General features: G+C 44.9%; 1 protein-coding gene across 11 annotated transcripts in view; it reads left to right on the top strand.

Annotated features, from left to right (window-relative positions):
• The window catches only part of LOC121062138 (protein scribble homolog), a 40,766-nt gene that overhangs the window by 16,108 nt on the left and 1,782 nt on the right, over positions 1-22,876 (top strand). Inside the window, exons 10-15 of one of the 11 annotated variants that reach the window (XM_040541789.1) lie at positions 2,540-2,623; positions 9,502-9,570; positions 13,959-14,009; positions 14,614-14,655; positions 15,516-15,641; positions 17,454-17,787. In XM_040541789.1, the coding sequence (XP_040397723.1) occupies positions 2,540-2,623; positions 9,502-9,570; positions 13,959-14,009; positions 14,614-14,655; positions 15,516-15,641; positions 17,454-17,618 (537 nt within the window). In that variant the 3' untranslated portion in view covers positions 17,619-17,787. Of the gene's footprint in view, positions 1-2,539; positions 2,624-9,501; positions 9,571-13,958; positions 14,010-14,613; positions 14,656-15,512; positions 15,642-17,453; positions 17,788-19,306; positions 19,467-20,859; positions 21,029-22,876 lie in introns of those variants that run through there. The other 10 variants (XM_040541788.1, XM_040541787.1, XM_040541795.1 and 7 more) reach the window with 10 other exon arrangements.

The raw sequence follows: 22,876 nt of genomic DNA, 5'->3' as shown, positions 1-22,876 counted from the left end.
GGACCATATAGAATTATAGAGTAATTCAGGCAGAAAGGGACCTCTACAGGTCTTTTGGTTCAGCTCTCTGCTCAGAGCAGAGCCAACTTAGATAAGATTTATTTTTTTCTTATAAAATTCTCCTTCCTTGCCTAGGAAGGAAAGTAGAGTGGTATGTTGTGTAATTCAGAAAACCTATTTTTGTAGTGTTACTGTTGCAGCAAAGAATATTCCTACCAGTTTTAAATTGGTAGCATATGGATCTGAAAGCTCTCTGCTAGCCTTCAGATGTTAGAAGTCATTACCCACATTTCTAAAATCTCCGGATAAACCAAGAGCCAGTCCTGCTTCAAAACCATGTGGCTCTGTCTAAGCAGGTTGCATTAGTTCAGTCTTAGGTAGGTAAAGGCTTTTCCAAAATTCATGCTGAGATTACTTAAAAATACACTCAGAAACTGTCAAGACAAACAAACAAACAAATAACCACCGAAAGACAGAAAAGCTTTTATGATTGAGTGGGTAGCCTTGGCTGTCTCATTTTAAAAAGTGCTGATGGTATTATGATTGCTTTTTATGAAAAATTTGAACTTGAAAGATTACTGTCAGTTTGAATATCCAGTATCACAGATAATACTTGTCCAAAATATGTGTAACCAGCTCTAGTGTAAACTTTAGCATAAGTATCCCTAAATACCTCAGTGAGTCCTGTGATTCACCAGAGCATTATTGTCTTCTCATGTCTCTCATTATTGTCTGGAGATTGGAGGTGTGATGTGGGGCATTGATTATTTGCTAGTGGTAACGCACAGAGGTTTTCGAAGAGGCGAGCTGGGTGCGTATCAGAATTTTCAGGTGGCTCCCTCTGCATTTCTCAGATGTATTTCCAGCCTTGGGATTTCTGGACCATCTGGGTGCTGCTGTTTGGGAACAGTCGAGAGGGCTGGAATACGCAATAGAATGGACAAATTCTGCTCCTTTTGTCCGCAGCCCTCACTCTGCAGCATAGCTTCTGGGGGAAAAGTCACAAAATGCACAGATATCATTCTTCTATTATGACAAATAACGCATATTATTACCTTCTTCTTGCAACTTTAAGGCAAGGCTCTAGTAGGGTGTATGAGATTAGTCACTGGTGACTCTTTCATGATATTCCTGTGCTGTGCTAACCAGCTGGTTTTAAGCCCTGCCTACAATTTCTGTCTTTCTATAGCCTTTTGGTTGTGATGCTATTAACAAGCATGTGATTTTTTTAGGTCTTTTTCCTTGATGGAAAGGAAAGGCCTGTGCTCTTTAGATTTGTTTTTCCATTCCCTCCAAGCTTCCCCAATCTGTGCTCTGTCAAGATGTCTCTTCTAGCAATAAGCAGTCTTCTCCTATCCCTCAGTGATGGTGCGGTTTGTGCTGTGTGGGCAGCTTTAGCTCCCCTTCCTTCTCCCTAGGATTGGCCCTGCTGAGGATCTTAGAGACATCTGCCCTCTTCCCCTCCTCTGGTGACACCCTGGCTTGTATTGTGTGAGGTATCTGTTCCCATCCGCTTTGCTGGCAATAACCCAGCTCATGAAGAATGCCAACTTCTCTTTTCCCTGGGCCCAACTCACGTGCTGGATTTCTGCTTGTCCCATCCTGGTGCCAGCCCTGTTCTGTTCATGCCTCTCTTTTCCCCTCAAATTATTGCCCAGCATGGTGCTGACCTCTTTCCCTCTCTCTTTGCCTGCACTGCTTGGATGCTGCTCTGACTCTGTCCTGTCTCATGGAAGGAGTGGATGCGTAGGGAGCGGGAGGCAGCCACATAGCAACTTGAGGAGGAGGCGGCGGAGGTGACGAGCATGGTGGGAGGGTTGGAGAGTCATAGAAAAATGCCACAACTGGATTTAAAGGCTAGAAAAATGTCTAAAAGTAGAAGCACTCATTCCCCTCAATTTTTGTTCTCCCCTCACCCCTAACCCCCCAAAAAGACTTGACTTCAGGATATAAGAGAAGATACCAGGAATGAAGAAGTCTTTAATGTGATTGAGAAAGTAATGCTGAAAAACAGTGGCTAAAATTTGAAAGCCAGACAAATTCAACTGGGAAGTAAACAAAAGTATACAATGAGTTTGAGTTAAGGTAGAGAAAAGATACCACTTTCTCAAATACCTCCATCTCCAGACTGGAAGTCTTTCTGGATGCTATTAAAAAAAAAAAAAAAAGTGTGTATATAATATACTTTTCTCCTACTGTAAGGGAATGGATGTGTGCACACTGGGGCAGGAGAAATGGTGAGGATCTGTGCACCAGTGAATGACCAAAGGCCCATTGTGGCATGATTTCTGCAGTTTTTCTCAAGGCCAGCATCTATCATGTTTCCCTATGGTTGTGTTTGGAACACTTCCAGGTTCACTTCCAAGCATGGGAACTTCCTGCATAGTTTGGAAATAAGGCCTTGGTTATCACTAGGGGTGGTTTCCTTTCAATTGCTCTCTATAGTTGATTTAGTTGACTTTTGGCCTGAACTCTTCCTGGTGTTTGTGTTGTTTTTGTTTGTTTGTTTGTTTTTGCTCCCCCCTTTGCCCCTCTCCAGAATATCACGAGTGAACCTTTGAGACTGGACTATCGGACCCTGGCTGCTTTGCCCAGCAGTGGCTTACACAGAGTCAATCGCACTGTAAGTGAGGGGCTGTTGAGTTGTGGGTCCCTGCATGGGAGAAGCTGTGATCATGCCCTTACCTGCCCTCACCTTGTGCACTGGTGTGAGAGATGATGGTACTCTCAGCAGAACTGTAGTAGACTTCCAACACTGAAACAGGAGGGAGCTGTAACAGAAAGATTAGAATGAGCAAAAGAGGAGAGAGCAGAGAGACGGGTTGCTTTCCATTTTGGAAAGGGAAGCGGCCTCTGTAGTTGGTGAGACAAAGAAGAAGGTGTCTCAAACAAGGCAGAAAGAACAGCTCAACAGGAGAAAAGAATATGTGTGAATGGGAGTGTGTGGGGAGTTGTCATAGAAGGAGGCAAGTACTGAAAGCTGCAGAATAGGGAGGGGAAGATTATGCTGGACACAGAGGACAACAGTATTGTGTGCAGAGAAAAAAAGGGATGCAGAACACTGATAGCAAATGTATTAAAGCAAAGTCAAGACCCATCTAGAACTGCAAAAGGCAAAGTAGAAGTGATTGCATTATCACAGCCATGGATACTTCCACCTCTCTGCATTTCAGTCCCTGGTATACAGTGGCAACTCAGCAAAGAGAAAATTCAGATTTCACAGATTTCACAAATTACTGTCATCCATCTTTCCTGTGTTGTTCAAAGTCTCAGCTCACCTCTCCATCTCTGTTTCCTTTGGTCTTGTTTTGTCCTCCCTGTATCATACTTATTCTACTGTGTTTCTGCCTCCTCCTTCAGAGACACATCCTCAGTCTTAACCTCTATTCCTTTCCTGCTGTTGCAGCAAGACCACCCCTTTGCTGATATCATCAGAGGCTAAGTATCTCTTGTCTTTCCACTGTCACCAGACCTGGTGTTTTCTGTGTTCCCATTCCACTGTTTCAGGATCATCTCTTTTACATTTACTTGTCTCCATTCATTCCATCCAGACAGGTCTTCTCTCCTGTTCGTCTATCCTCTCGTTGATTTCAGGCCCTCTTGCTTTTCTACTTTCACACTGATTAGAGATCTTCTTTGCCACTAGCTTTGACTCATATTGTTCCACCCCATGCTCCCCAGCTTTGAGTTTTCTCTCTTGGCTGTTCATACAGAAAACTTTTATCAGGAAAAGGTTTAAAGTATTTGTAGCATCTCTTAATGTAACTTTGTAGCTGGAAGCATGGAGATAGCCAGCCCCATGCAAGCAGCTGCCTCCTGCTGAGCAGCCTGTGTCTTCCAGAGCAGAGCAGCATTTGGGAGCTTGTGCCTTAGCGGTCTGTGTCAGCCCAGGAATGCTGGGCACTGGAATGTGCAGCCGGACACATTGGAATGCCAGGGTGTAAGGGCAGCATCTATAAATGTCCCATCTCAGGGGAAGGGCCAATTAGTGCCTATGTTTATCTTCTTCCAGCTGTCTTTTGCACAGCCTTGTCTTTGCTTTGTTTGAAAAAAGTATATCTGCTCAGACTGTGAGATATGGGCTTCAAGGCCAGCAAGGTTCTGGCTTTCCTTCAGTAACTGCACCTAGCCTATTTGATGACTGACTGGAAGATTCAAGCATGGATCAGTCCAGCCAGCAGAAATTCCTGCAGTTCAGTTATCAGGTTGTCTATCTGCAGATAGCCTGCCTGGATTAAGAGGGCTAATACTATTGCCCTATTCCCATGGTATGTTTCTTTTTCTTCCTATACTTAGCCCAACTCTCTCACCAAGTACTATTTCCTAAACAGCATCTTACATATCTTCTGCTGCTGTGTAATGCCCTGCAAGGGAGTGCAGGGCCTGTGTTCTTCACACTGTTGAGCAGGAGTAGGTGCAGACCTCTGCTATATCTTTGCTGTAGTTTGCAGGTGGAATTTCTCGTGGGGATGCCCCAAGAACTGTGCCTAAAGAAAGGGCAGACGGTTGTCCATCTTGGATTAGTCCGTATTGCTGTGTGTCGGTCATTTTGTGACTAAGAGTTACAAAGGCTTACTGTGCTGAATGCCTTTTGTGTTTGTATGGCTTTAAAATCTCAACTACAAATGTTCAGTTGAAAGCTGCATAAGAATATTCTTCTCAGTGATGCCCTCTGGCCATGCCAGCTTCTCAGTAACTCCATGTCTTGCAGAGCACCCAGTGCACTAGAAATTCAGGATAATACCATCACTTTAATAAAGGAGCTGTTGTAGTCTCTCATTTTTCTGCATATTACAGGCATGAAAACTATACCCATGAAAGATTGTGTCTAGCCACAACAAAACATTTAAACTCTTATTTTGCTTTCTGGACTAAAAGAATGGAGAAGACTTTACATCTGTCAGTAACAGGTCACCATTGTTATTTAATTAATAGTCTGTACTATCTAGTCTGAATCTCTTCAATTTCTAGTCATTGATTCTTTCTTTGTAGCAGTGAGATTTCAGGTTAGGGCAAAGTGATAGATCAGAACTGCAATTGCATTTTCCATGGAGGATGCATGGTAAAACATTATTGTCCTCTCTGCTGGACTGTGGAATGACAGCTCCACGGCACACTGCATTGCCAAAATCTTTGCTTACCCAAAACAGAAATTGTTACTTGTTTGATAAAAATAGTCCACTGTGGAGAGGAGGGAGCAGGGCATCCTGCACTAGAATACAGTGCTGCAGCGGTAGTGTTGGAGATTAAAGGAGGAATGTGTGAAGCTCAGTTCCAGTCATGTCTGTGAACAAAACAGGGCTTTGAGGTCTAACAGACCTCATGCAGTCTTGGTGAGATGACCACCTCCACAGTGCCATAAAAGTGTCATTTATCTTTTTTCCCTTTGTGTGAGCAAGGTAGGCCTTGGTGATTGTGGGATTCACCAGGAATACACATTGATCAGTATTTGTACTCTCCTGTTTGGCAAGGGAAAGTGGCAGTAGTGCCAGAGTGGTCTGCCTGTAGGACCAGCAAACCCACCTTGCAGTGGTGGATTGCTAGTAGTGTTTTCATTACTGCATCCACAAGCAAACAAACACACAATGTTCCTGAAAATGCTTTTTGCCTGGTGTAACTTTGTGTGTACTACAGCTCTGCTAGTGTAGATTATGGCACTTTGGGAAAATAAGGTTGGATTTTTGGTTGGGGGTGTGTGATTTTTTTGATAGCAGTCTTACATTGGAAAGTGACATAGCTACAATAACAGTATTTCTAAGGGTAGCACAGGCTTCATTGTCTGAAGAAATCTGATATGAGCCAGGGCTCTGCCATCTACTGCATTAGGTTGGGTTGGGATTGAGGGGCTGGGGGAGGGCCTCAGAAATTCCTGAGCCTCTCAGCTGCCATTGTAGTCACCAGCCCACCCAGCCCTTGAGAGCTATTTTTGTGACCGCTGCCATGACACAGGAACTGGAGAATGTGCTCTAAGCAGAAGGGGTCTTTCTGCTCCACAGCAGGCAGGCAGTTGGACAGACGGAGTTTGGAACATTGTTCTGTGATTATCTCGGCTTCCCTGAAGAAGGCTTTGGCTGGGGTAACAAGCACTCTTTTATAGTATTAGAAGAGGAAAGGTCAGTGCTTCATCTTGGATGGGTACAGTTGATCCTAGGCAGAACTGGAACTCTGTTTCAGTTCTGCCTTCAATAAGAGTGCTGAAAGAGATCAGTGCTCTGTTAGCTATTATTTAGCTCTCTGGTACTAGCAGTTGATATGCATATTGATGAAATGGGACCATAAAAGAATGATTGTGCATGCAGATATGATGGATCTGCATGAGGTGAGCAATATGGTGTTATTGTGTGACTGTATGGAAGTGCACTGGAGCAAGATGCGAGATGTTATTCTGTAAGATAGTGCTGGAGCTACTTGGAAGTGTGCTGGGGTGAGACAGGTGATGTTTGGCTATGTAATGGTGGAGCTGAGAATGTGCTGTGGTGAGGTGGAAGACTGTGCTTGTGCAGGTTTTGGCGGTCACTTTAGCTAAGGAGCAGCAGTGTTGTTGAGCTGCTGAAATGCAAGCTGGAATATGTATGAGAGCTGGAAAAATGCAGGGAGTATGCATGTGCCTGTTGATTACTTGGTGTATGTATTGCATGCTGTGAGAACAAGTCGTCTCCTGGAAATTGTATTAAGGATCACAAGATCGGTGATAGAGTAGAAGAGAGGGAGGGGATGGTAGTATGGGAAGTAGTACTGAAATTCTTCTCTCCCCTATCCTTCAGCGTCAGCAGCTGCTCTCTATTTTCTGCCTCCTCTCCTTTATTCTCTTCATGTCTTTCATACCATTTTGTTTCCTCGCAGCTTGTTCAGTATAATAGGGCCAGCTCCAGAATGGAGGGTGACTGCACTATGCTGTCTCCACCAGTGGCCCAGGATAGCCGGGACTCCTCCCCAGAAACAGCTGCAGGCCTGATCAACAGACGTGTGCCTGGCCTTCCCCAGGACCCTGCATCACCCAACCAGTGTGCAAGTGGGGCAGAAAAGCCCCAGCTAGACAAGCAGGATCCCATGGGTTGTCCCCTGTCCCAGGACCAGATGCCAAAGACGCCAGAGCAAGAGTGTATGATCGACTCTCAGCCAATCCTCTTCAGTGAGAACCCCTTTGTGGTGGCTAACCAAAAGGGGAAGGCAGCAGGCAAGGCTTGTCTGGGGGGCCCACCCCTGGGCTATGGCAGGGAGGGAGTGCTGAAGACCAACCTTTACTTCAAGGCAAGCAGTCCCATGGCATGCTGTGTGTGGCATGCAATCACACAGTTAAAGCCACCTGCCTCCTACTAAACCACTGCGCATGCACTGGGCCCCAGATGCCAGGCAGCACGAGGCCTGTGCAGGGGCTGGTCCCATCTAACATTCGTGCTTCTGTGTGCAGTGGCAGTCATTCACTGACAGTCAGTGAATTGTCCTCCAGCCACTAATGAACCCCAGTTATTGCCAAGTATGCATGCTGCTAAGCCCCTCTTTGTGAGGAGGCAGTGATGTAAGGACTGGGGAGGACCTTCTCTTCCCCCCTCCCTCCCCAACTCCACCAGTGTCTCTATGGGCAGGCAAAAATCAGGAACAATGGTGTTCCTTGTCTACAGTAGTTGTGAGAGCAGGAATTTGGCAGGGCTTGTAGAAGAAGGGTAATGGTGTCACACATTTGTATCTGGGCCTGAACAAACACAGACATTTTTAGACCCCTGAAAGCTAAGAGGCAGTGCAGCTGACATAGTTAATCTACAGCCCAGGAGCATGCTGTTCCTTGAAGTGACATGTTTCAATATATCTAGGCTTTCAGTTTTCAAGGGAGAGCTTTGCTTTTCACTGTGGAAAATCTGTTTGTATTTAGCTTCTTTACTGCTGCACAGCAAACGAATAGCTGAGCAAGGAGGACTAGGCCCAGAAACTTGTGTGCTCCAGATTAGGACCACACCCACTTCCCTTCTTCCTTTCTGAGCCTTTTGGGAGATCCAAAGAGCAAGAGAAGCAAAAGAACACTAGGCAAACACCATACCCCACCCAATACACACACACACACACACAGAGAAGGAAACAAAACAAAACAACACCTAGCTATAGTTTTCTTAGATGTTTATAGCCTAGTTCCTTGGTGACAATTTGTTTTTCACATATGTGTAGGCATTTTAAGAATAGGACAAGGCATGCAGTGCAATCTCTGTAACCTCTCAGTATATTCAAAGTCTGTGGTATGGACATAATAGAAATATATCCACCTTCAGAGTTGATTCAAAAAAGCAGGGGTTACAAAGCACTGGCCCTTTTTGAAGGCAGGTTTTATGCCAGATCAGCTATCATCAGTCTGGAGGTGGGCGTCACAGTTAGCTTGAGCTAATCTAATTCCACATTGCTGTTGAAAGGGATTGATTCCCCCTGTCTGTATGTTCTCCTCCTGTGTGCTGACACCAGAATTGTATGTCAGCTGCGTTGGGAGTTTAAGTATTTTCTTTTCAGATTTTTTTTTTTGTAGAACAGCTCCCTCCTTGATGGATTGGTAGGCTGTGTGTTGTCGCACAAGGGAGGGGTTGGACAGAGGTACTAAGAAGCAGGGTGAGTGAGAGTGTAGCAGTGGCATGGAAGTAGTTGTGTTGAGACTGCCACATCTCTGTCACTAGAGTGCTAAGAAGAATCAGATGTTTTCTGTTCTTCAATATAGACCTCAGATTACATCTCCTGGCTTGGTCAGTAGAAATACAGTTGCCCAAGGCTGACCTGAATCCAGTTAACAGGATTCACTAGTACATGAGTATGCTATTAATTGCAAAAGCCTAAATTTACTTAAACAATTGTCTAAATCCCAGACAACTTGTTTCCATCTTTAGGCATCTAAAATACTTTTCAAATCATGCTCCTTATTCATGTGCACAGTATGGTAATTATCGGGGGCTCTGCTGTCTTGTTGCAGCTGTTGGGGCTGGATGTAGGCTGGCTCTCAGCCAGAGCATTGCTGGTCATAGGCTCCTGCAGGAGGGGTGAGAGCCCTGTCTTTCCTATGCTCCTCTGCTCATAAAGGGTCTACAGTGGATGTGGCTGGGGATGAATCTTGTCTCCTTTCAGTTGGGAGCGGCTTTTGTTGCTTGGTGTCTATACAACACAATGTCTGTCTAAACTGTGGTCCAGCCTGTTGAGGGCTAACAGGAGGTTGGGGGGAGAAGATTCCAGGAATGTCTTACAAGGCAGAAAGCTTCAACCTAATTCGGTTGGCCTTGCAAGGCATTTTGATGTGATCTGAGTTCTAATGTTCAATGTAATTCCCTTGCTATTTCTAGTACTTTTTGCAAGTTTCTGCCACGTAACAACTGTCATTGGACCAATGCTAACTCTAGTTTCTTGCAGTGAAGTGGCCAATAGCTGGCATCAGGCTGGATATCAGTGTTCTCCCTTGCCTCCTGGTGTCACTGCAAAGGGAGATACATGGACATTGCTGCTGTACAGTAACTATCTTTGTCTTCTCTCTTGCAGGCTCCTGCGAGCGAGGCTGGGACAGGAATTTCCCGGAGGGAAACCCCCTATTCTCCTAGTAACCAGCAGGTGAGACTGCACCCAGGACTGGCAATGTGGGGAAGGGCAGGCTGGCATGTGTCCAGGAAAAGACAGCACCAGGGCAGAAAGGCAGAAGAAGCCAAGATTAATTTCTGTATTTCAGAGTGATACCTTTGTGGTGGTGAAATATCCACCACAGGAGGCATCTAGAGAGCTAGGGAAAGAGGTCTGCTTTTTCAAAATATCTCAGAGACCTAGGAATATAATTAGCTAGTCATAAACTCAGTGGAGAGTTATTGCTCTGAGGGTTAATTTAATTCTTAGGGTAATGAGCCGGGGTTGTACCTAGAGTGACTACAAAATGATAGTTGTCTATCTTTTTTGAGAGTGGCCTCACCAATGCTTTACATGAGACTGTATTAAATTATGTCAATTGGTACTTTAGAAGAAATGGAGAAGTCAGGATTTGGAGAATCATCTCATGTCTGTAAACCATTGCTACTTGGTCTCCCAGACTTATCCCTAGTTTTGTCTGTGACTCTGCTGGCAACCCACATCATCTCTTCAGAAGAAAATCAAATCTGCAGCAGACAATTATAGGTTAGCCTATGTTTAGGGAATGATTTTCTAAAACACTTTGGTTAGAGGCTAGTTTTCAATCTGAAATGTGGGGTGTTTTTTTTTTGTCTTAATTTCATGCAACTTTTGATGTTTGACAGCATTATTTATCCTTGCAAACTCTTCTTACCCATATCAGCTATGATCTTTTCTTTTAAATCTTTCAAAGTCTTTGATTTCACTTTTCATCCTGTGGCAGTAGGTTTCGCAAGTTAAGCCTTTTGAAATGAGACCACTCTTTTTGAAAGTGGATTTTGAAATTTTCCCTTTACAGGCATTATGTGTAACTGTATTTTGTATTAAGAGGTTGTGGTGGTTTTACTCAGCTGGGCAGCTGAGCTCCACCATAACTGCTCTCTCACTCACCCTTCTCAAAAGGAAAGGGGGAGAAAATGCAGTAGAAAGGTCTCAAGGGTTGAGATAAGGACAGAGAGATTACTCAACAGTTATCGTCACAGGCAAAACAGTCAGCATAGAGACATTAGTGAAATGTATTACCTATTACTAACAAGCTAGAGCAGTGAGAAACAAACAAACAAACAAAACTACAAACACCTTCCCCCCATCCACCCTCTTTTACATCATCCCCCTGAGTGGCACAGGGGAATGGGGAATCGGGGACTGTGGTCAGTCCTTAACACTTAGTCTCTGACGCTCCTTCACAGTCACTCTCTTCCCCTGCTCCAGCATGGGGTTCCTCCCATGGGATGCTGTCCTTCCTGAACTGAGCCTGCATGGGCTTCCCACAGGCAGCAGCTCTTCAAGAACTGCTCTGATATGGGTCTGCACCATGGGCTCCATCCATCAGGAGCAAAATACTCCAAATGGGTTCCCCATGGGCAACATCTCCCCCCAGATCACCTCCTCTTGCGTGGGCTCCTCTCCACGGGCTGCAGCTCCGGCCCAGGGCCTGTTCCGGCAGGGGATCGCCACAGGCCACAGCCTCCTCCAGGCCACAGCCACCTGCTCCACCAGGGGGCTCCTCCATGGGCTGCAGCATGGAGACCTGCTGCATGTGGGACCCATGGGCTGCAGGAGGACAGCCTGCTCCAGCAGGGGCCTCTCCACAGGCCACAGGGGAACTGCTGCTGCGTGCCTGGAGCACCTTCTGCCCTCCTGCTACACTCACCTTGGTGTCTGCAGGGTTGGTTCTTACTCCGGCTGTTGTGCAGCAGTTTTTTCCGTTTCTTAAGTCTACTCTCACAGAGGCGCAAACAGCATTGCTTACTGGCTCAACTCTGGCTAGCAGCGGGTCCCTTTGGAGCTGGCTGAAATTGGCCCTTATCTAACATGGAGCAGCTTCCGGATTCTTCTCGCAGAGGTCACTCCTGCAGCCCCCGCATACCAAAATCTTACCACGTAAATCCAATACAGAGCTGTAATGAGTTGAAAATGGTACTGTGTACTCTGTTCTTACTCATTTTGCATCTGTTGCATTCCTTTTGGAGTATGACTGCACTCCTACTATTCAGACCCAGCAGCTAACAGATCTTTGGCTCAGTCATATCAGCAACCTGAGCTTGACAAAAGCTATCTACTTTTTTGCTTTGTTGATTTTTAGCCTGCTCAATGAGGTGAATCACATCATCTTGGGGTGAGGTGACCATTAACACTGACAAAGGAGAAGGGTCAGGACCACATGGCTGGGGGTAGCGAATACAACTGTGGAGCTGTAGTGAGCAATAGCTCACTCCATCTTCTATTGCCTCCGTAGCCTATCTTGCATCTTCCTTGATTCTTAGATCCTTTGATATCAAGTGAGCACCAGATACACAGCAAGATTGGAAGAAGATACTATTTGTTAAAGTAATGGTATTTCAATGATTTCTGTTTCAGCTCCATATGTTTGTTTATTTGCTTTTTTGACAGCAGATCCTCAGAGGTGTATTTTGGGCAGTTTACCTGCCAGTTTTCTTTGAGATTAAGGTCTTTTTATCAAGAAGTATTCTTGGGGTGAAGATGATACTCCTCATTCTACATCAGAAAGAAATCTAGATATTGCCAGCAATGTGCACTTGCAGCCCAGAAAGCCAACCATATCCTGGGCTACGTCAAAAGAAGCATGACCAGCAGGTTGAGGGAGGTGATTCTCCCCCTCTACTCTGCTCTTGTGAGACCCCGTATGGAGTACTGTGTTCAGCTCTGGGACCCCCAGCACAAGAAGGACATGGACATACTGGAACGAGTCCAGAGATGATTAGAGGACTAGAGCACTTCTCATATGAAGAAAGGCTGAGAGAGCTGGGGATGTTCAGCCCGGAGAAGAGAAGGCTCTGGGGACACCTCCTTGCAGCCTTTCAAAACTTAAAGGGGGTCTTATTAAAAAGATGGAGAAGGACTCTTTGCTCAGGTAGATAATGATAGGACAAGGGGGAACGATCTTAAACTAAAAGAGGATAGATTTAGACTAGACATTAGGAGGAAAATCTTCACTGTAAGGTAGTGAGGCACTGGAACAGGTTGCCTGGAGAAGTTGTGGATGCCCCATCCCTGGAGGTGTTCAAGGCCAGGCTGGATGGGGCCCTGGCCAACCTGATCACCCGAGTGGGTGACTTCCCTGCCTATGGCAGGGGGCTTGGAGTTAGATGATCCTTAAGGTCCCTTCCAACCCAAACTATTCTATGATTCTGTGATATTGATTTACTCTGAATTTAAAGAACATCCGCTCTCAGTTAAAAAACAAGCACAGGTCTCAAAGGGTGGCCCTGTATCTGCTCACAGAGTGATTTAGGGTGGAAGGGACCTCTGGACTAAGACTCTGCTTGGAATAGACCCAATTAGATCAGGTTACTGAGGTCCATGTCCACTCAAATTCTGAACACCTTCAGAGACTGACAGTCCACATCTTTCTAGACACCATCTCCAAAGTTTCAATGTTTGAGTACCATCACTGCGAGTTTGTTGTTTTGGGTGGTTTTTTCTTGGTTTGATTTGGTTTGCGTTTTTTTGAATTAAACTAGCATTTGGCTAGAATGTCCCTAGTTCCAACGTGTCATGGGCAGCTTTTGTGATACCCCTGATGCTTTTTGTTACGGATTAATGACTCAGGTTCTTGAAGATGTTTTGGTGTCACAGTTAGTGAAGCATTAGTCTTGCTAGTGGTATTCTCCAGCCGTGTTATGTACATGAGCTTTCTGTCACAATTACATGATTTAATACTTTTTGAATCAAAGCCTTGTACAGCAGTCTCCTGCATGTCAGGTAAGATTATATCTGGTAGATTTAGTTCTCTTTGGACAGTGAATGTTACACAAAATGGAACAGGTCCCCTGGATGATACTGAAGGACATAAGGCAATTACTAGCCATGTGGCTTGCACGTTTTCTGGGATTTCAGGAGACTGACCTTCAGGTTGTTGCTCCAAAGTAGAAATTCCAAGAAATGGCATCTCTAATTCTTTGTTTCCATCTATTTTTAATGTAAATTCATTGGTTTTGACATCTTGTAGTCAAACCAGAATTTACAGGCTTATTTCAGAGCTCAGAGAATTATTCAGAGAAGTCAAGTCCTTTGTCCAGAGGCTGGCATCGTGATGGCATTGCCTGGCCTTGAGTTCTGCCAGCTTCTGATGGGGAGCAAGCAAGGTAGGGGGAGGAAGGATCTGTTTGTGGTGGGGTTGGGCGTATGTACAGGGGACAGCAGTGGGGCTTCCTCCACGGCAGGCGGCAAGGACCTGCGGGGGGCACTGACATCTCTGGGTAACTGCAGTCTCTGTGCTGGGAAAGGTACTTGTCTCAGCCTCTCATGCAGGAACCCTGGTCTCTTCATTTTCTCTCCATTTTCTCCCCTGGCGATCCTCTGGTGTTACCTCTCTCCAGACACCTGCAGCCACTCGGCCTGCTCACCTGTCAGGCAGGGAGACCCGCTTTGTAAGTGCCTGTTGGTGTGCAGTGTGTGCTGCTGCTCTGTGCTGCTCTCACCCGGCACCGCTGCTCATCTCATCTTCCGCCAGCTCTGTGCTCCCCAGCTCTTGGTCTTGGCGTGCACCGCACGCTCAATGCAGAGAGCAGTGCCCAGAGCAGCCAGCCAAGGCATGAGAGGCTTTTCCCACTAGATACTGATGAGGTGGCATCTGGGAATGCTTTCTGGCAGAGAAGCTGTGGTGCTGATGGCTTTGCTCGAGTGCAGTAGCAAGTGCAGAGTGCAGGGGATGTAAACAAGGGCCAAGATCAGCTGAGCTGGAGCAGAAGAGGAGAGGGTGGGGGTCAATGCATGGAGATGCACAGAGAGCTGTGAGTGCCTCCTCACATCACAGAGGAACTAGGAGCAGTTCCTCTTGTGGGAGGGCTCTGGACATGGGCTCCCCACCTGAAGAAGGTATTTCAGGGGTTGATATGGGACTTAAGATTTTTTTCTGGTATGGGGAGGGGGGTGTGGGTAAAGAGTTTTATATCTTTTTTTTTTGTATGGAGCAGGGTTAGCTAAAGGGTTCTGGCTTGGTCTTCACATTTACACCTTTATTTCTGTTTTCAGGCTTCCATTAATTTCATTGCATCACAGGATGATAGTAAATCAGTAAGTACATCTGTTATGAGACTTCGTTGTAATGTCCCTATGCGTTCTGCAGTGCATAGAGCTTACCTGTTCCTTCTGTGTGTGCTTACTTTCAGCCGTGTTTCAATGTTGGCTCTTGTACTCTCCTTCAGTCCTCCATTACACGTCAAGTTTGTACAAATGCACTTAAATATTCCTAATTTGATAACTTGATGCAAATGTTCTTGCAGTTTTTATTCCTGTTTACACTTGCAGCTTTCACTCGTGTTTTTTGCTGGCTTATTCAAGTTCTGCTCCTAATCTCTTTAGTATGTGATGTTTTGTTCACTTCCACACAACAACCAGCAGTGATGGCATCTAGGTCAAATCTCAGACTTTTATGTCCACTCTTTGCTCCTATCTGTGTCTGCATTTCTAATTGGAGGCCTAGCTGGTTCTCTACTCATTTGCACCTCCGGCTTTTGCCAGTACCCATTTATCACTGATGTTTCCCAACTGCATTTCCCATTCATGATGCGTACATTCTCCCAGCTCCGACATACTTGTGCCGTACCCCTCTGACCATTGTAGCTGCCACTTTTATGGTAGATTCTTCCTTGTGACCTGGGCTTTCTCTTTGTTGTTCCTGTTATCACTTTGACTTGTCTGAATCTCTTTGCCTGTACAAGTACTTGTACCATAGGCATTGCTTGGTGTTTGGTGTTTGCTTCAGTAGCTCAATTGAATTGAACTACTTGAATTGGGTAGAATTGAGCTCAGGTGCATGGATTTGTCTTATTCACTTGCATGCCAGAGACGCCTTGCTCCCCAAACTTCTCACCTCTCTTCTCTCTCTCTATGCCTCTGTTTTTTCCCCTACTATGTGATGTTGACACAAGCAGACCAAACCAGGTGTCATTCAGCCTCTTTCTCGAGTGCGTCAAAATGCTGCTTCACATAATTCGGAGGACAGGGACAGCCCCAATGCCTTCCAGCAACCTGAGCCGTGCTCCAGTATCCAGAACTCTGTAAGTGGCCTGCAGTTCTTTCTTGCTAAGCTTGTCCTAGGCTGCTCTAGTGCCACTTTTTCTGGTGGGTAGGCTGAACACAGCCTCCCAGTGGTGTCTTTGTAGTTTAAAGATCATGTGCCTTAGCTAAAGCTGGTTTTGAATTTGCATCAGACTGGATGCCCTGATTAAGAACCCGTACTCTACAAGTAGAGTTATAGTCAATGTGTCCTGTTCAGTTTTCTAACATAAAAGAGCCTCACCAGCCTGCCTTGTGTCTTCACTTATCCATTCAAAAATCTTGCATTGTTGAAACTGAATTGTGGCTGAAATCCTCACAGCAGTTAGTTTTAAATTCTTATTTATGAACTGTTGCATTCTGTTGAGGCGTAAATCATTCAGAACCCTTTTCTGTCAATGTCTTGCATCTTGGAGCAAAAGCCAATATCATCTCACTGACAGTAAGTTTTTTGATTTGCAAAATAATTGTTTTTCAAAGACTATTTTTATCTGGGATGTATGTTGATGGGAGAGAAAGATTAGGTATTTTGGTCTTTGCCTTGGTAAGAATTGTCATGACTTGTGTACCTGTAATATAGCTCTTCCCTTTTATTGAAACCTATGTGAAATTATAGCAAATTACAGACATTTCTCTGAATAAGTGAAGGGAAGATTTGAGATCAAAGTCTATTCTTCTCCAGATTATTGATCCCTGAGTGGGTTGCCACTGGTTTAGGAGGCTATGACCATTAGCCTTGAAGTGTGCAGAACTATGGACTGGTCATTTTAGAAACAGAAGCACAAGAGCCACTGGGGGAAAAAAAAAATTAGAATGAGACTGATAGATCCCTTCCCACAAGGAAGGCTCATTTAGTCATGTGAGAGAAATCTCAAATAATTTTCTTCAGATAGGATCTTCTGTGAAGCTTATTTTATTCGCGATTGCAATGGCGGGCAACCTGTCAATCAGGAGCGCATTTTAGTAGACAAATCATAACCTTTTATTCCCTATTACCTGATGCCTGATCACCTCCCCTGTTTCCTCATTGGCTGAGTACTACAGGTTCACGAGCTACCTGACACTCCTCTATACCATATATGTACAATTTTTCTTTTTTTTCAACCCTTTAATTTCTCCTTATGTTTTGAGAACTTGTGATCTTTGTTTTACTGTTCTCACACTGCTCATCCTGTTTTTCTCAAGCTTCTACCTTATTTTGGAAGAGTGAGGCCTTCTACTGTCCACTTACCTACTTAGCATTTCTCCTTATTATGACTACACAGCTACCTTTGAATACAGAAAATTAGTTCTCTGCTGCAAAAACACAACTTAGTTTCTCACAGTCAGAAGTACTAGATAAAGCCAGGGCTTACCTTCCATTTTCTAGCAGACTAAAATGGGCTAATCAGTTCTAAATAAGGGTCAGTCAACTGTATATCTGCTGTATTCCAGCGTCCAAAGCCCATTGCTTCAAATAAGTGCATTCTAGTTGAATTGGTTGGAAATCCTTAAGGATGAAGACAGCAGTCTGGCACCTTGGCCAAGAGATCAGTCACAAAATTCTGGTGAAGTCAGTGTGGATCTATACCACCAGAAGTATCAGTCCTCCACCATCCAAGAAATAAAATGGGGCTATGTTACATGTGCTGCTGTATATAGTGTCCACTGCTCGCCTTTCTGTATAAGGCTGCAGTAGCTGTCCCTTCTGTATTCCAGGCTTTGCAGGCTGAGGATTTTGCAGTTTCCCTCATTTTCTGTTTGTTTTGTTGTTGTTGTTGTTGTTTTTTTTATAAATCTGTGATTCTTTTTATATTCTGTATTTGTCCCTTTAGCCAAAGCCACCTTCACCACCCTCTCCTGACAAGACTCCCATCAATGTCAAGCAAGCATACAAGACCTTTGCAGCAGTACCCTTGTCACACCCTCTGCTCCAGACACAGGTAACTGGTGCTGACTGGGGGAAATGTTGCCCAAACAGTGGAACACACAGAAGATAAAACGTTGCAAGTGAGCACGGGAAGTGTGAGGGTAGGAAGGAGGTAGCAACTTGTTTACCCCAAAGAAATATGCTGTGTGTGATGTTGAGGATGAACTAGGTTCATGAGTTAGATGTCTTGACTCATCTTGTATACGGATGATTTCTCAAGTTCTAGCTGCTGTATCATGGTTTAGGAAGCAATTATTGATCCTGAAGTAGCTCACCTTGTATTTTGTACTATTAAATTCAATTCTTTTCATCCTCCTCAAAGCAACCTATCGTTCCCGGATGCTATTCCAAACTTTTTGAATTTTAACAGTGCTTATCTCCATTCAGTGGAGTGGATGAATGAAATAAAGTGCAGAGACCTTTGACAACTCTGCATTTCTGCAAATCTGTGTTCTGGTCTTCTTTGTCATTCATCAACTTTTTTCATACCTCCTTGGTTTCTGATTCAAATTTGGCAATGCAAATGTTAACCAAGATTGGTCACAAACCTGATCTTTGTAGTCTCAAGACTACAGATCTTTGCAGTTCTTTGTTTAAAAAAGTATATTATCAAATGAGGGTATGAGATTAATCTTCATTGCACCTGTTCCACTGTGCTTTTTTCCATTTATTTTCATGTTGTATTTTCATCCTTGAATGTTTGTCCTAGAGCTTTTTACAATGCTTATATTAGACTAATGACTCTGCTTCTCAAATTGTTTTTGCCTTCTTCTTGATTCTGACAAGATATTAGCTATCTTTTAGACATAAATGTCCACCTAGTCAAACAAGTCAATTAAAAAAAGATCCTTGTTGGACTTTGAGTTCCTTGGGTCTTTTTATTCAGAATTCTTGAACAGTGATCTGCAGGGGCAAGATTTTTAATAACTTCCGGCAGTTCTCATTTTACCCTTACAGTTTCTGATTTCTGGTTCACGGATGGATTTTGTGGATCAATTTCTTCTTTTCCCTGTAATTCTACTCTTCCAATATTCTGTTATTTTATTCTGCTAAATAAAATTTTTTTTCTTCCTGATAGTGAAATTTCCACTTCTTAGAAGTAAATTTTACATAGTTATATCTTTGATTTAAAGAAAATCTAAACCTCTGTCTTAAGCTAAGCCCTCTGCTCCTGTTTGGTTCACTGATTTCCCTGTAAGTTTCAGTTTCTGCCCTTTTAAAATCGAAAACTTTTGTTACCATCTGTTTCTGTTTAACCCTCAATTAACTTAAATCCTCTTTGCCCACTACTCACAATTGCTAAGTCTGAAGCAGCCTTGCCTTTTGTTAATTCTGTGACTGTTCTGTGAACCAGTCCATCAGCTGATGCCCCTGACTGCTGCTGTTTTATATTGCATCATTGACACTTAGTTGTGGGAGAGGAGCGATGGTAGAAAACCCTCTTTTTAGAGTGTGCCCACTTCTCTGTATCCTTAGGAATTGCTTGGTCAGACCAGCACAGAGAAACCTAAAACTGCCCTAGAGGTGAGTTCTGGTGGCTGGAGCAGGAACTAGGACAGGGACTTAAAGAGGATTCAGGCTTTCAGGACTGTGGATGTGGAGACAGGATCCCAGTGTGGGCACACACTAAAGGGCTGGGAAGGAGGAGGAGGGTGTGGGTATGGAGCATGTGAGTGGGTTGGGCATGCATTCAGGGTGGTATGGGAAGAGAGTCTTGGCTTGGTCACTCTGTGGACAATGCTGGTGCATCTCCCACAGGTGCCAATGCCAAGTGGACTGCACAGCCCCGAACAGCAATCTTTCCGCAAGAGGCAGAAGTATTTTGAAGTTGAGGTTAAGCAGCAGCAGATGGATAAGCCTCCCAAGCGTGTCTCCTTGGTAGGAGAGGATGACCCGAAGAAAATGAAGGAAGAAGAAGGTATGCTTCAATCTGTGCAGGGAAATTTGGCCTGTTAAGTGAGTCCTACCTCTATGGGAGGGATGAGATAGCACACACACCAGGAATCCAAGACCTGCAAAAGTGTGTGGGTGGTTATTAAAAAGGCCTGGTAACTGCTTGACATATGTGAACTTTAATGAGTTTATTGGCTGCTCCACTGTTACTGTGTAAAACACAACTTCTAATCAGGACAACTCTGAGTACAAGAATTAAAAAAAAAAAATCTGGGGAAGAGAAATCTCACAGTGAAGATTGTCCAGATAATAAATGAAATTTTAGCTTACTCAAGATGAAATATCCCAGTAAAATACTTCAAAATCATAAGTTACATCCTCTTGATCTCTGCAATTCTAGCAGTTACCCAAAGATTTCTGCTGTTTTGTGCTCCCACTGCCAGCAAACTACAGCTTTAGAAATTTCTAAATCTTGTCATAAAGATCCCTAGTCATGTTTTGAATTGGGCACACTTACTTGCACAAGTGTTCCACTTGCATTTTCTTATTTTAAAAGCATTTAATAAAAGAGGCCAAGCATCGTTATTATTTTGCAGTTACAGTAGATTGGTCAGAACGCCTGCCTGCAGAGAGTAGCCTATTCACAGGCCCCTTTTGTCCCTGTTCCTCCTGGGTCCTGTGCAGCTATCTGCCTGCCTAATGGTTCCCTTTGACTATGTGCCAGGAGGAGGGGGTTCCTCAGCACTCCAGTCCTGGTTTTGGCTGAGATACAGTTATTTTTCTTCGTAGTAGCTAGTACGGTGCTGTGTTTTGGATTTAGGATGAGAATAATGCTTAAACATATTAATATTGTAGTTGCCATAGAGCAGTGCTTACACTCAGTAAGGGACTTTTCAGCTTCTCATGCTGCCATGCCAGTGAGGAGGATGGAGGTGCACAAGAAGCAGAGAGGGGACAGAGCCAGGGCAGCTGGCCCAAACTGACCAAAGGGATATCCCATATGATGTCATGTGGAACAATAAAATGGGGGGGAGGGGGGGGTTATTGCTGCTCAGGGAGTATCTGGGCATCAGTCAGTGGGTGGTTCTGCATCACTTTTTTTGTATATTCTAGTATTCTCTCTCATCTCACTGTGTGGGGCGAGTGAGTGAATGGCTGTGTGGTGCTTAGCTGCCTGCTGGGTTAAACTACAATAAGCCTCTAGGAGTCAACACATTGACTAGGGAGGGCAGGACTAAGGGAATGCAGTAGAGCTCATTACATCTGAAACATCAGTGGAGTGGAGGAGAAACAAAGGAAATGGTGAAGAGCACAGACTTGAAGGGATGATGAGCATAAGTTCCTGCCCAGAGGCTTCATCCCTGTGGGGTTTTAGTGAGTGCCTTGTGGTGTAAGATGAGTCTGTACTATTTTGACAGCTCAAAAGCTGCAGCAGAAACGTACCCTTCTGTTGGAAGAAGAAGTGGAAGAGGATGAGATGATAAAACGAGTGCCTGAGGTGAGCATGCAGTCCAGTGTCATCATTGAAGGAGTTGAGTACAAGATTGAGAGACTAAATGGAAGGAACATCCAGCCTCCAGGAACTCGGTAAGACAAGACTGCTTGCTCAGTGCTACCTACATGTGTCAGAGGTGTCTCAGCATCAGTAGTTTTTCAGGGAAGAGGGCTGGACATTATCTCAGCTTCAACATAAAACCACACAGTATGGGGTTTTGTTTTTCCAGCTCTTTCTTTTCAGAAGAATACCTTCTTCAGCTCTGTGCTTTGGTATGTAGAGCCATTGATTTTTGGTGATAGCTAACTTGTGATAAGCCTTGGTGCTGGACCTGGCTTTGATTTTTTAGGGTATTGATCCCCGGTTCTCCTGGAAGGAATACAGGGATGCTGTTCATGTTTGTAGGGAGAAAATTTGTGTGGCCAAAGCCCAACTAGAGTTGAAGCTGGCCATGTCTATGGGAGACAATAAATAAGGTTTTTTTAGATATGTGAACAGAAAAATATGAGAACCAAAGAAAACATAGGTCCGCTACTTGATGGGGAAGGTCTCCTCACAGACGATGACACAGGCAAAGCAGAGACATTTAATGCCTTCTTTGCCTCTGTCTTCAACACTGATGATGGGCTTCGGGACCCAGGGTGCCCTGAGCTGGAGGACCATGACGGCGGGAATGACAAACTCCCAACTGACCCTGAATGTGTGTGGGATTTGCTGCTCCACTTGGATCCATACAAGTCCATGGGTCCGGATGGAATTCATCCCAGGGTGCATAAAGAGCTGGCTGGGACCTCTCTCAATTATTTTTCAATGATTTTGGGAATCTGGAGAGGTCCCAGTAGACTGGAAGCTGGTAAATGTGCCAATTTTCAAGAAGGGTAAGAAAGAAGATCCTAGCAATTACAGGCCTGTCAATCTCACGTCAGTGCCTGGTAAAATTATGGAGAAGATGATCCTTGAAGTTATTGAAGCGCACCTGGGGGACAATGCAGTCATTGGTCCCAGCCAGCATGGGTTCATGAGGGGTAGGTCCTGCCTAACAAAATTGATTTCCTTTTATGATAAGATCACCCATCTAGTCGATCAAGGGAAACCAGCTGATGTGATCGTTTTGGACTTCAGCAAAGCTTTTGACAAGGTTTCCCATAGGATCCTACTGGACAAAATGTCCGGCATACAGCTAAACAAAAACATCATGCGATGGGTGAACAATTGGCTGACGGGCAGGGCTCAAAGGGTTGTGGTAAATGGGGCCACATCAGGCTGGCGGATGGTCACTAGTGGGGTCCCTCAAGGCTCTGTTTTAGGGCCAGTCCTCTTCAATGTTTTTATAAATGATTTGGATGTAGGACTAGAAGGTGTTTTGAGCAAATTTGCCGACGACACCAAACTTGGAGGAGTTGTAGCCTCGGCTGAGGGTGGAAAGGCCTTGCAGAGAGATCTGAACAGATTGGAGAGCTGGGCAATCACCAACCACATAATGTTTAACAAAAGCAAGTACCGGGTCCTGCACCCGTGACGGGGCAACCCTGGCTATACGTACAGACTGGGCAACGAGACACTGGAGAGCAGCCCCGCAGAGAGGGATCTGGGGGTTGTGGTTGACAGCAAGTGGAATATGAGCCAGCAGTGTGCCCTGGCAGCCAGGAGGGCCAATCATATCCTGGGGTGCATCAAGCACGGCATTGCTAGTCGGTCGAGGGAAGTGATTGTCCTGCTCTACTCTGCGCTGGTGCGGCCTTACCTCGAGTACTGTGTGGAGGTCTGGGCACCACAGTACAAAAAGGACGTTAACCTGTTGGAGAGTGTCCAGAGGAGGGCGACAAAGATGGTGAAGGGCCTAGAGGCGAAGACATGTGAGGAGCGGCTGAGGTCACTTGGCCTGTTCAGCCTGGAGAAGAGGAGGCTGAGGGGAGACCTCATCGCAGTCTACAACTTCC

This window comes from Cygnus olor, chromosome Z, assembly GCF_009769625.2.
Source record: "Cygnus olor isolate bCygOlo1 chromosome Z, bCygOlo1.pri.v2, whole genome shotgun sequence".
Taxonomy (NCBI): domain Eukaryota; kingdom Metazoa; phylum Chordata; class Aves; order Anseriformes; family Anatidae; genus Cygnus; species Cygnus olor.
This window is presented reverse-complemented; position numbering and strand designations above follow the sequence as displayed.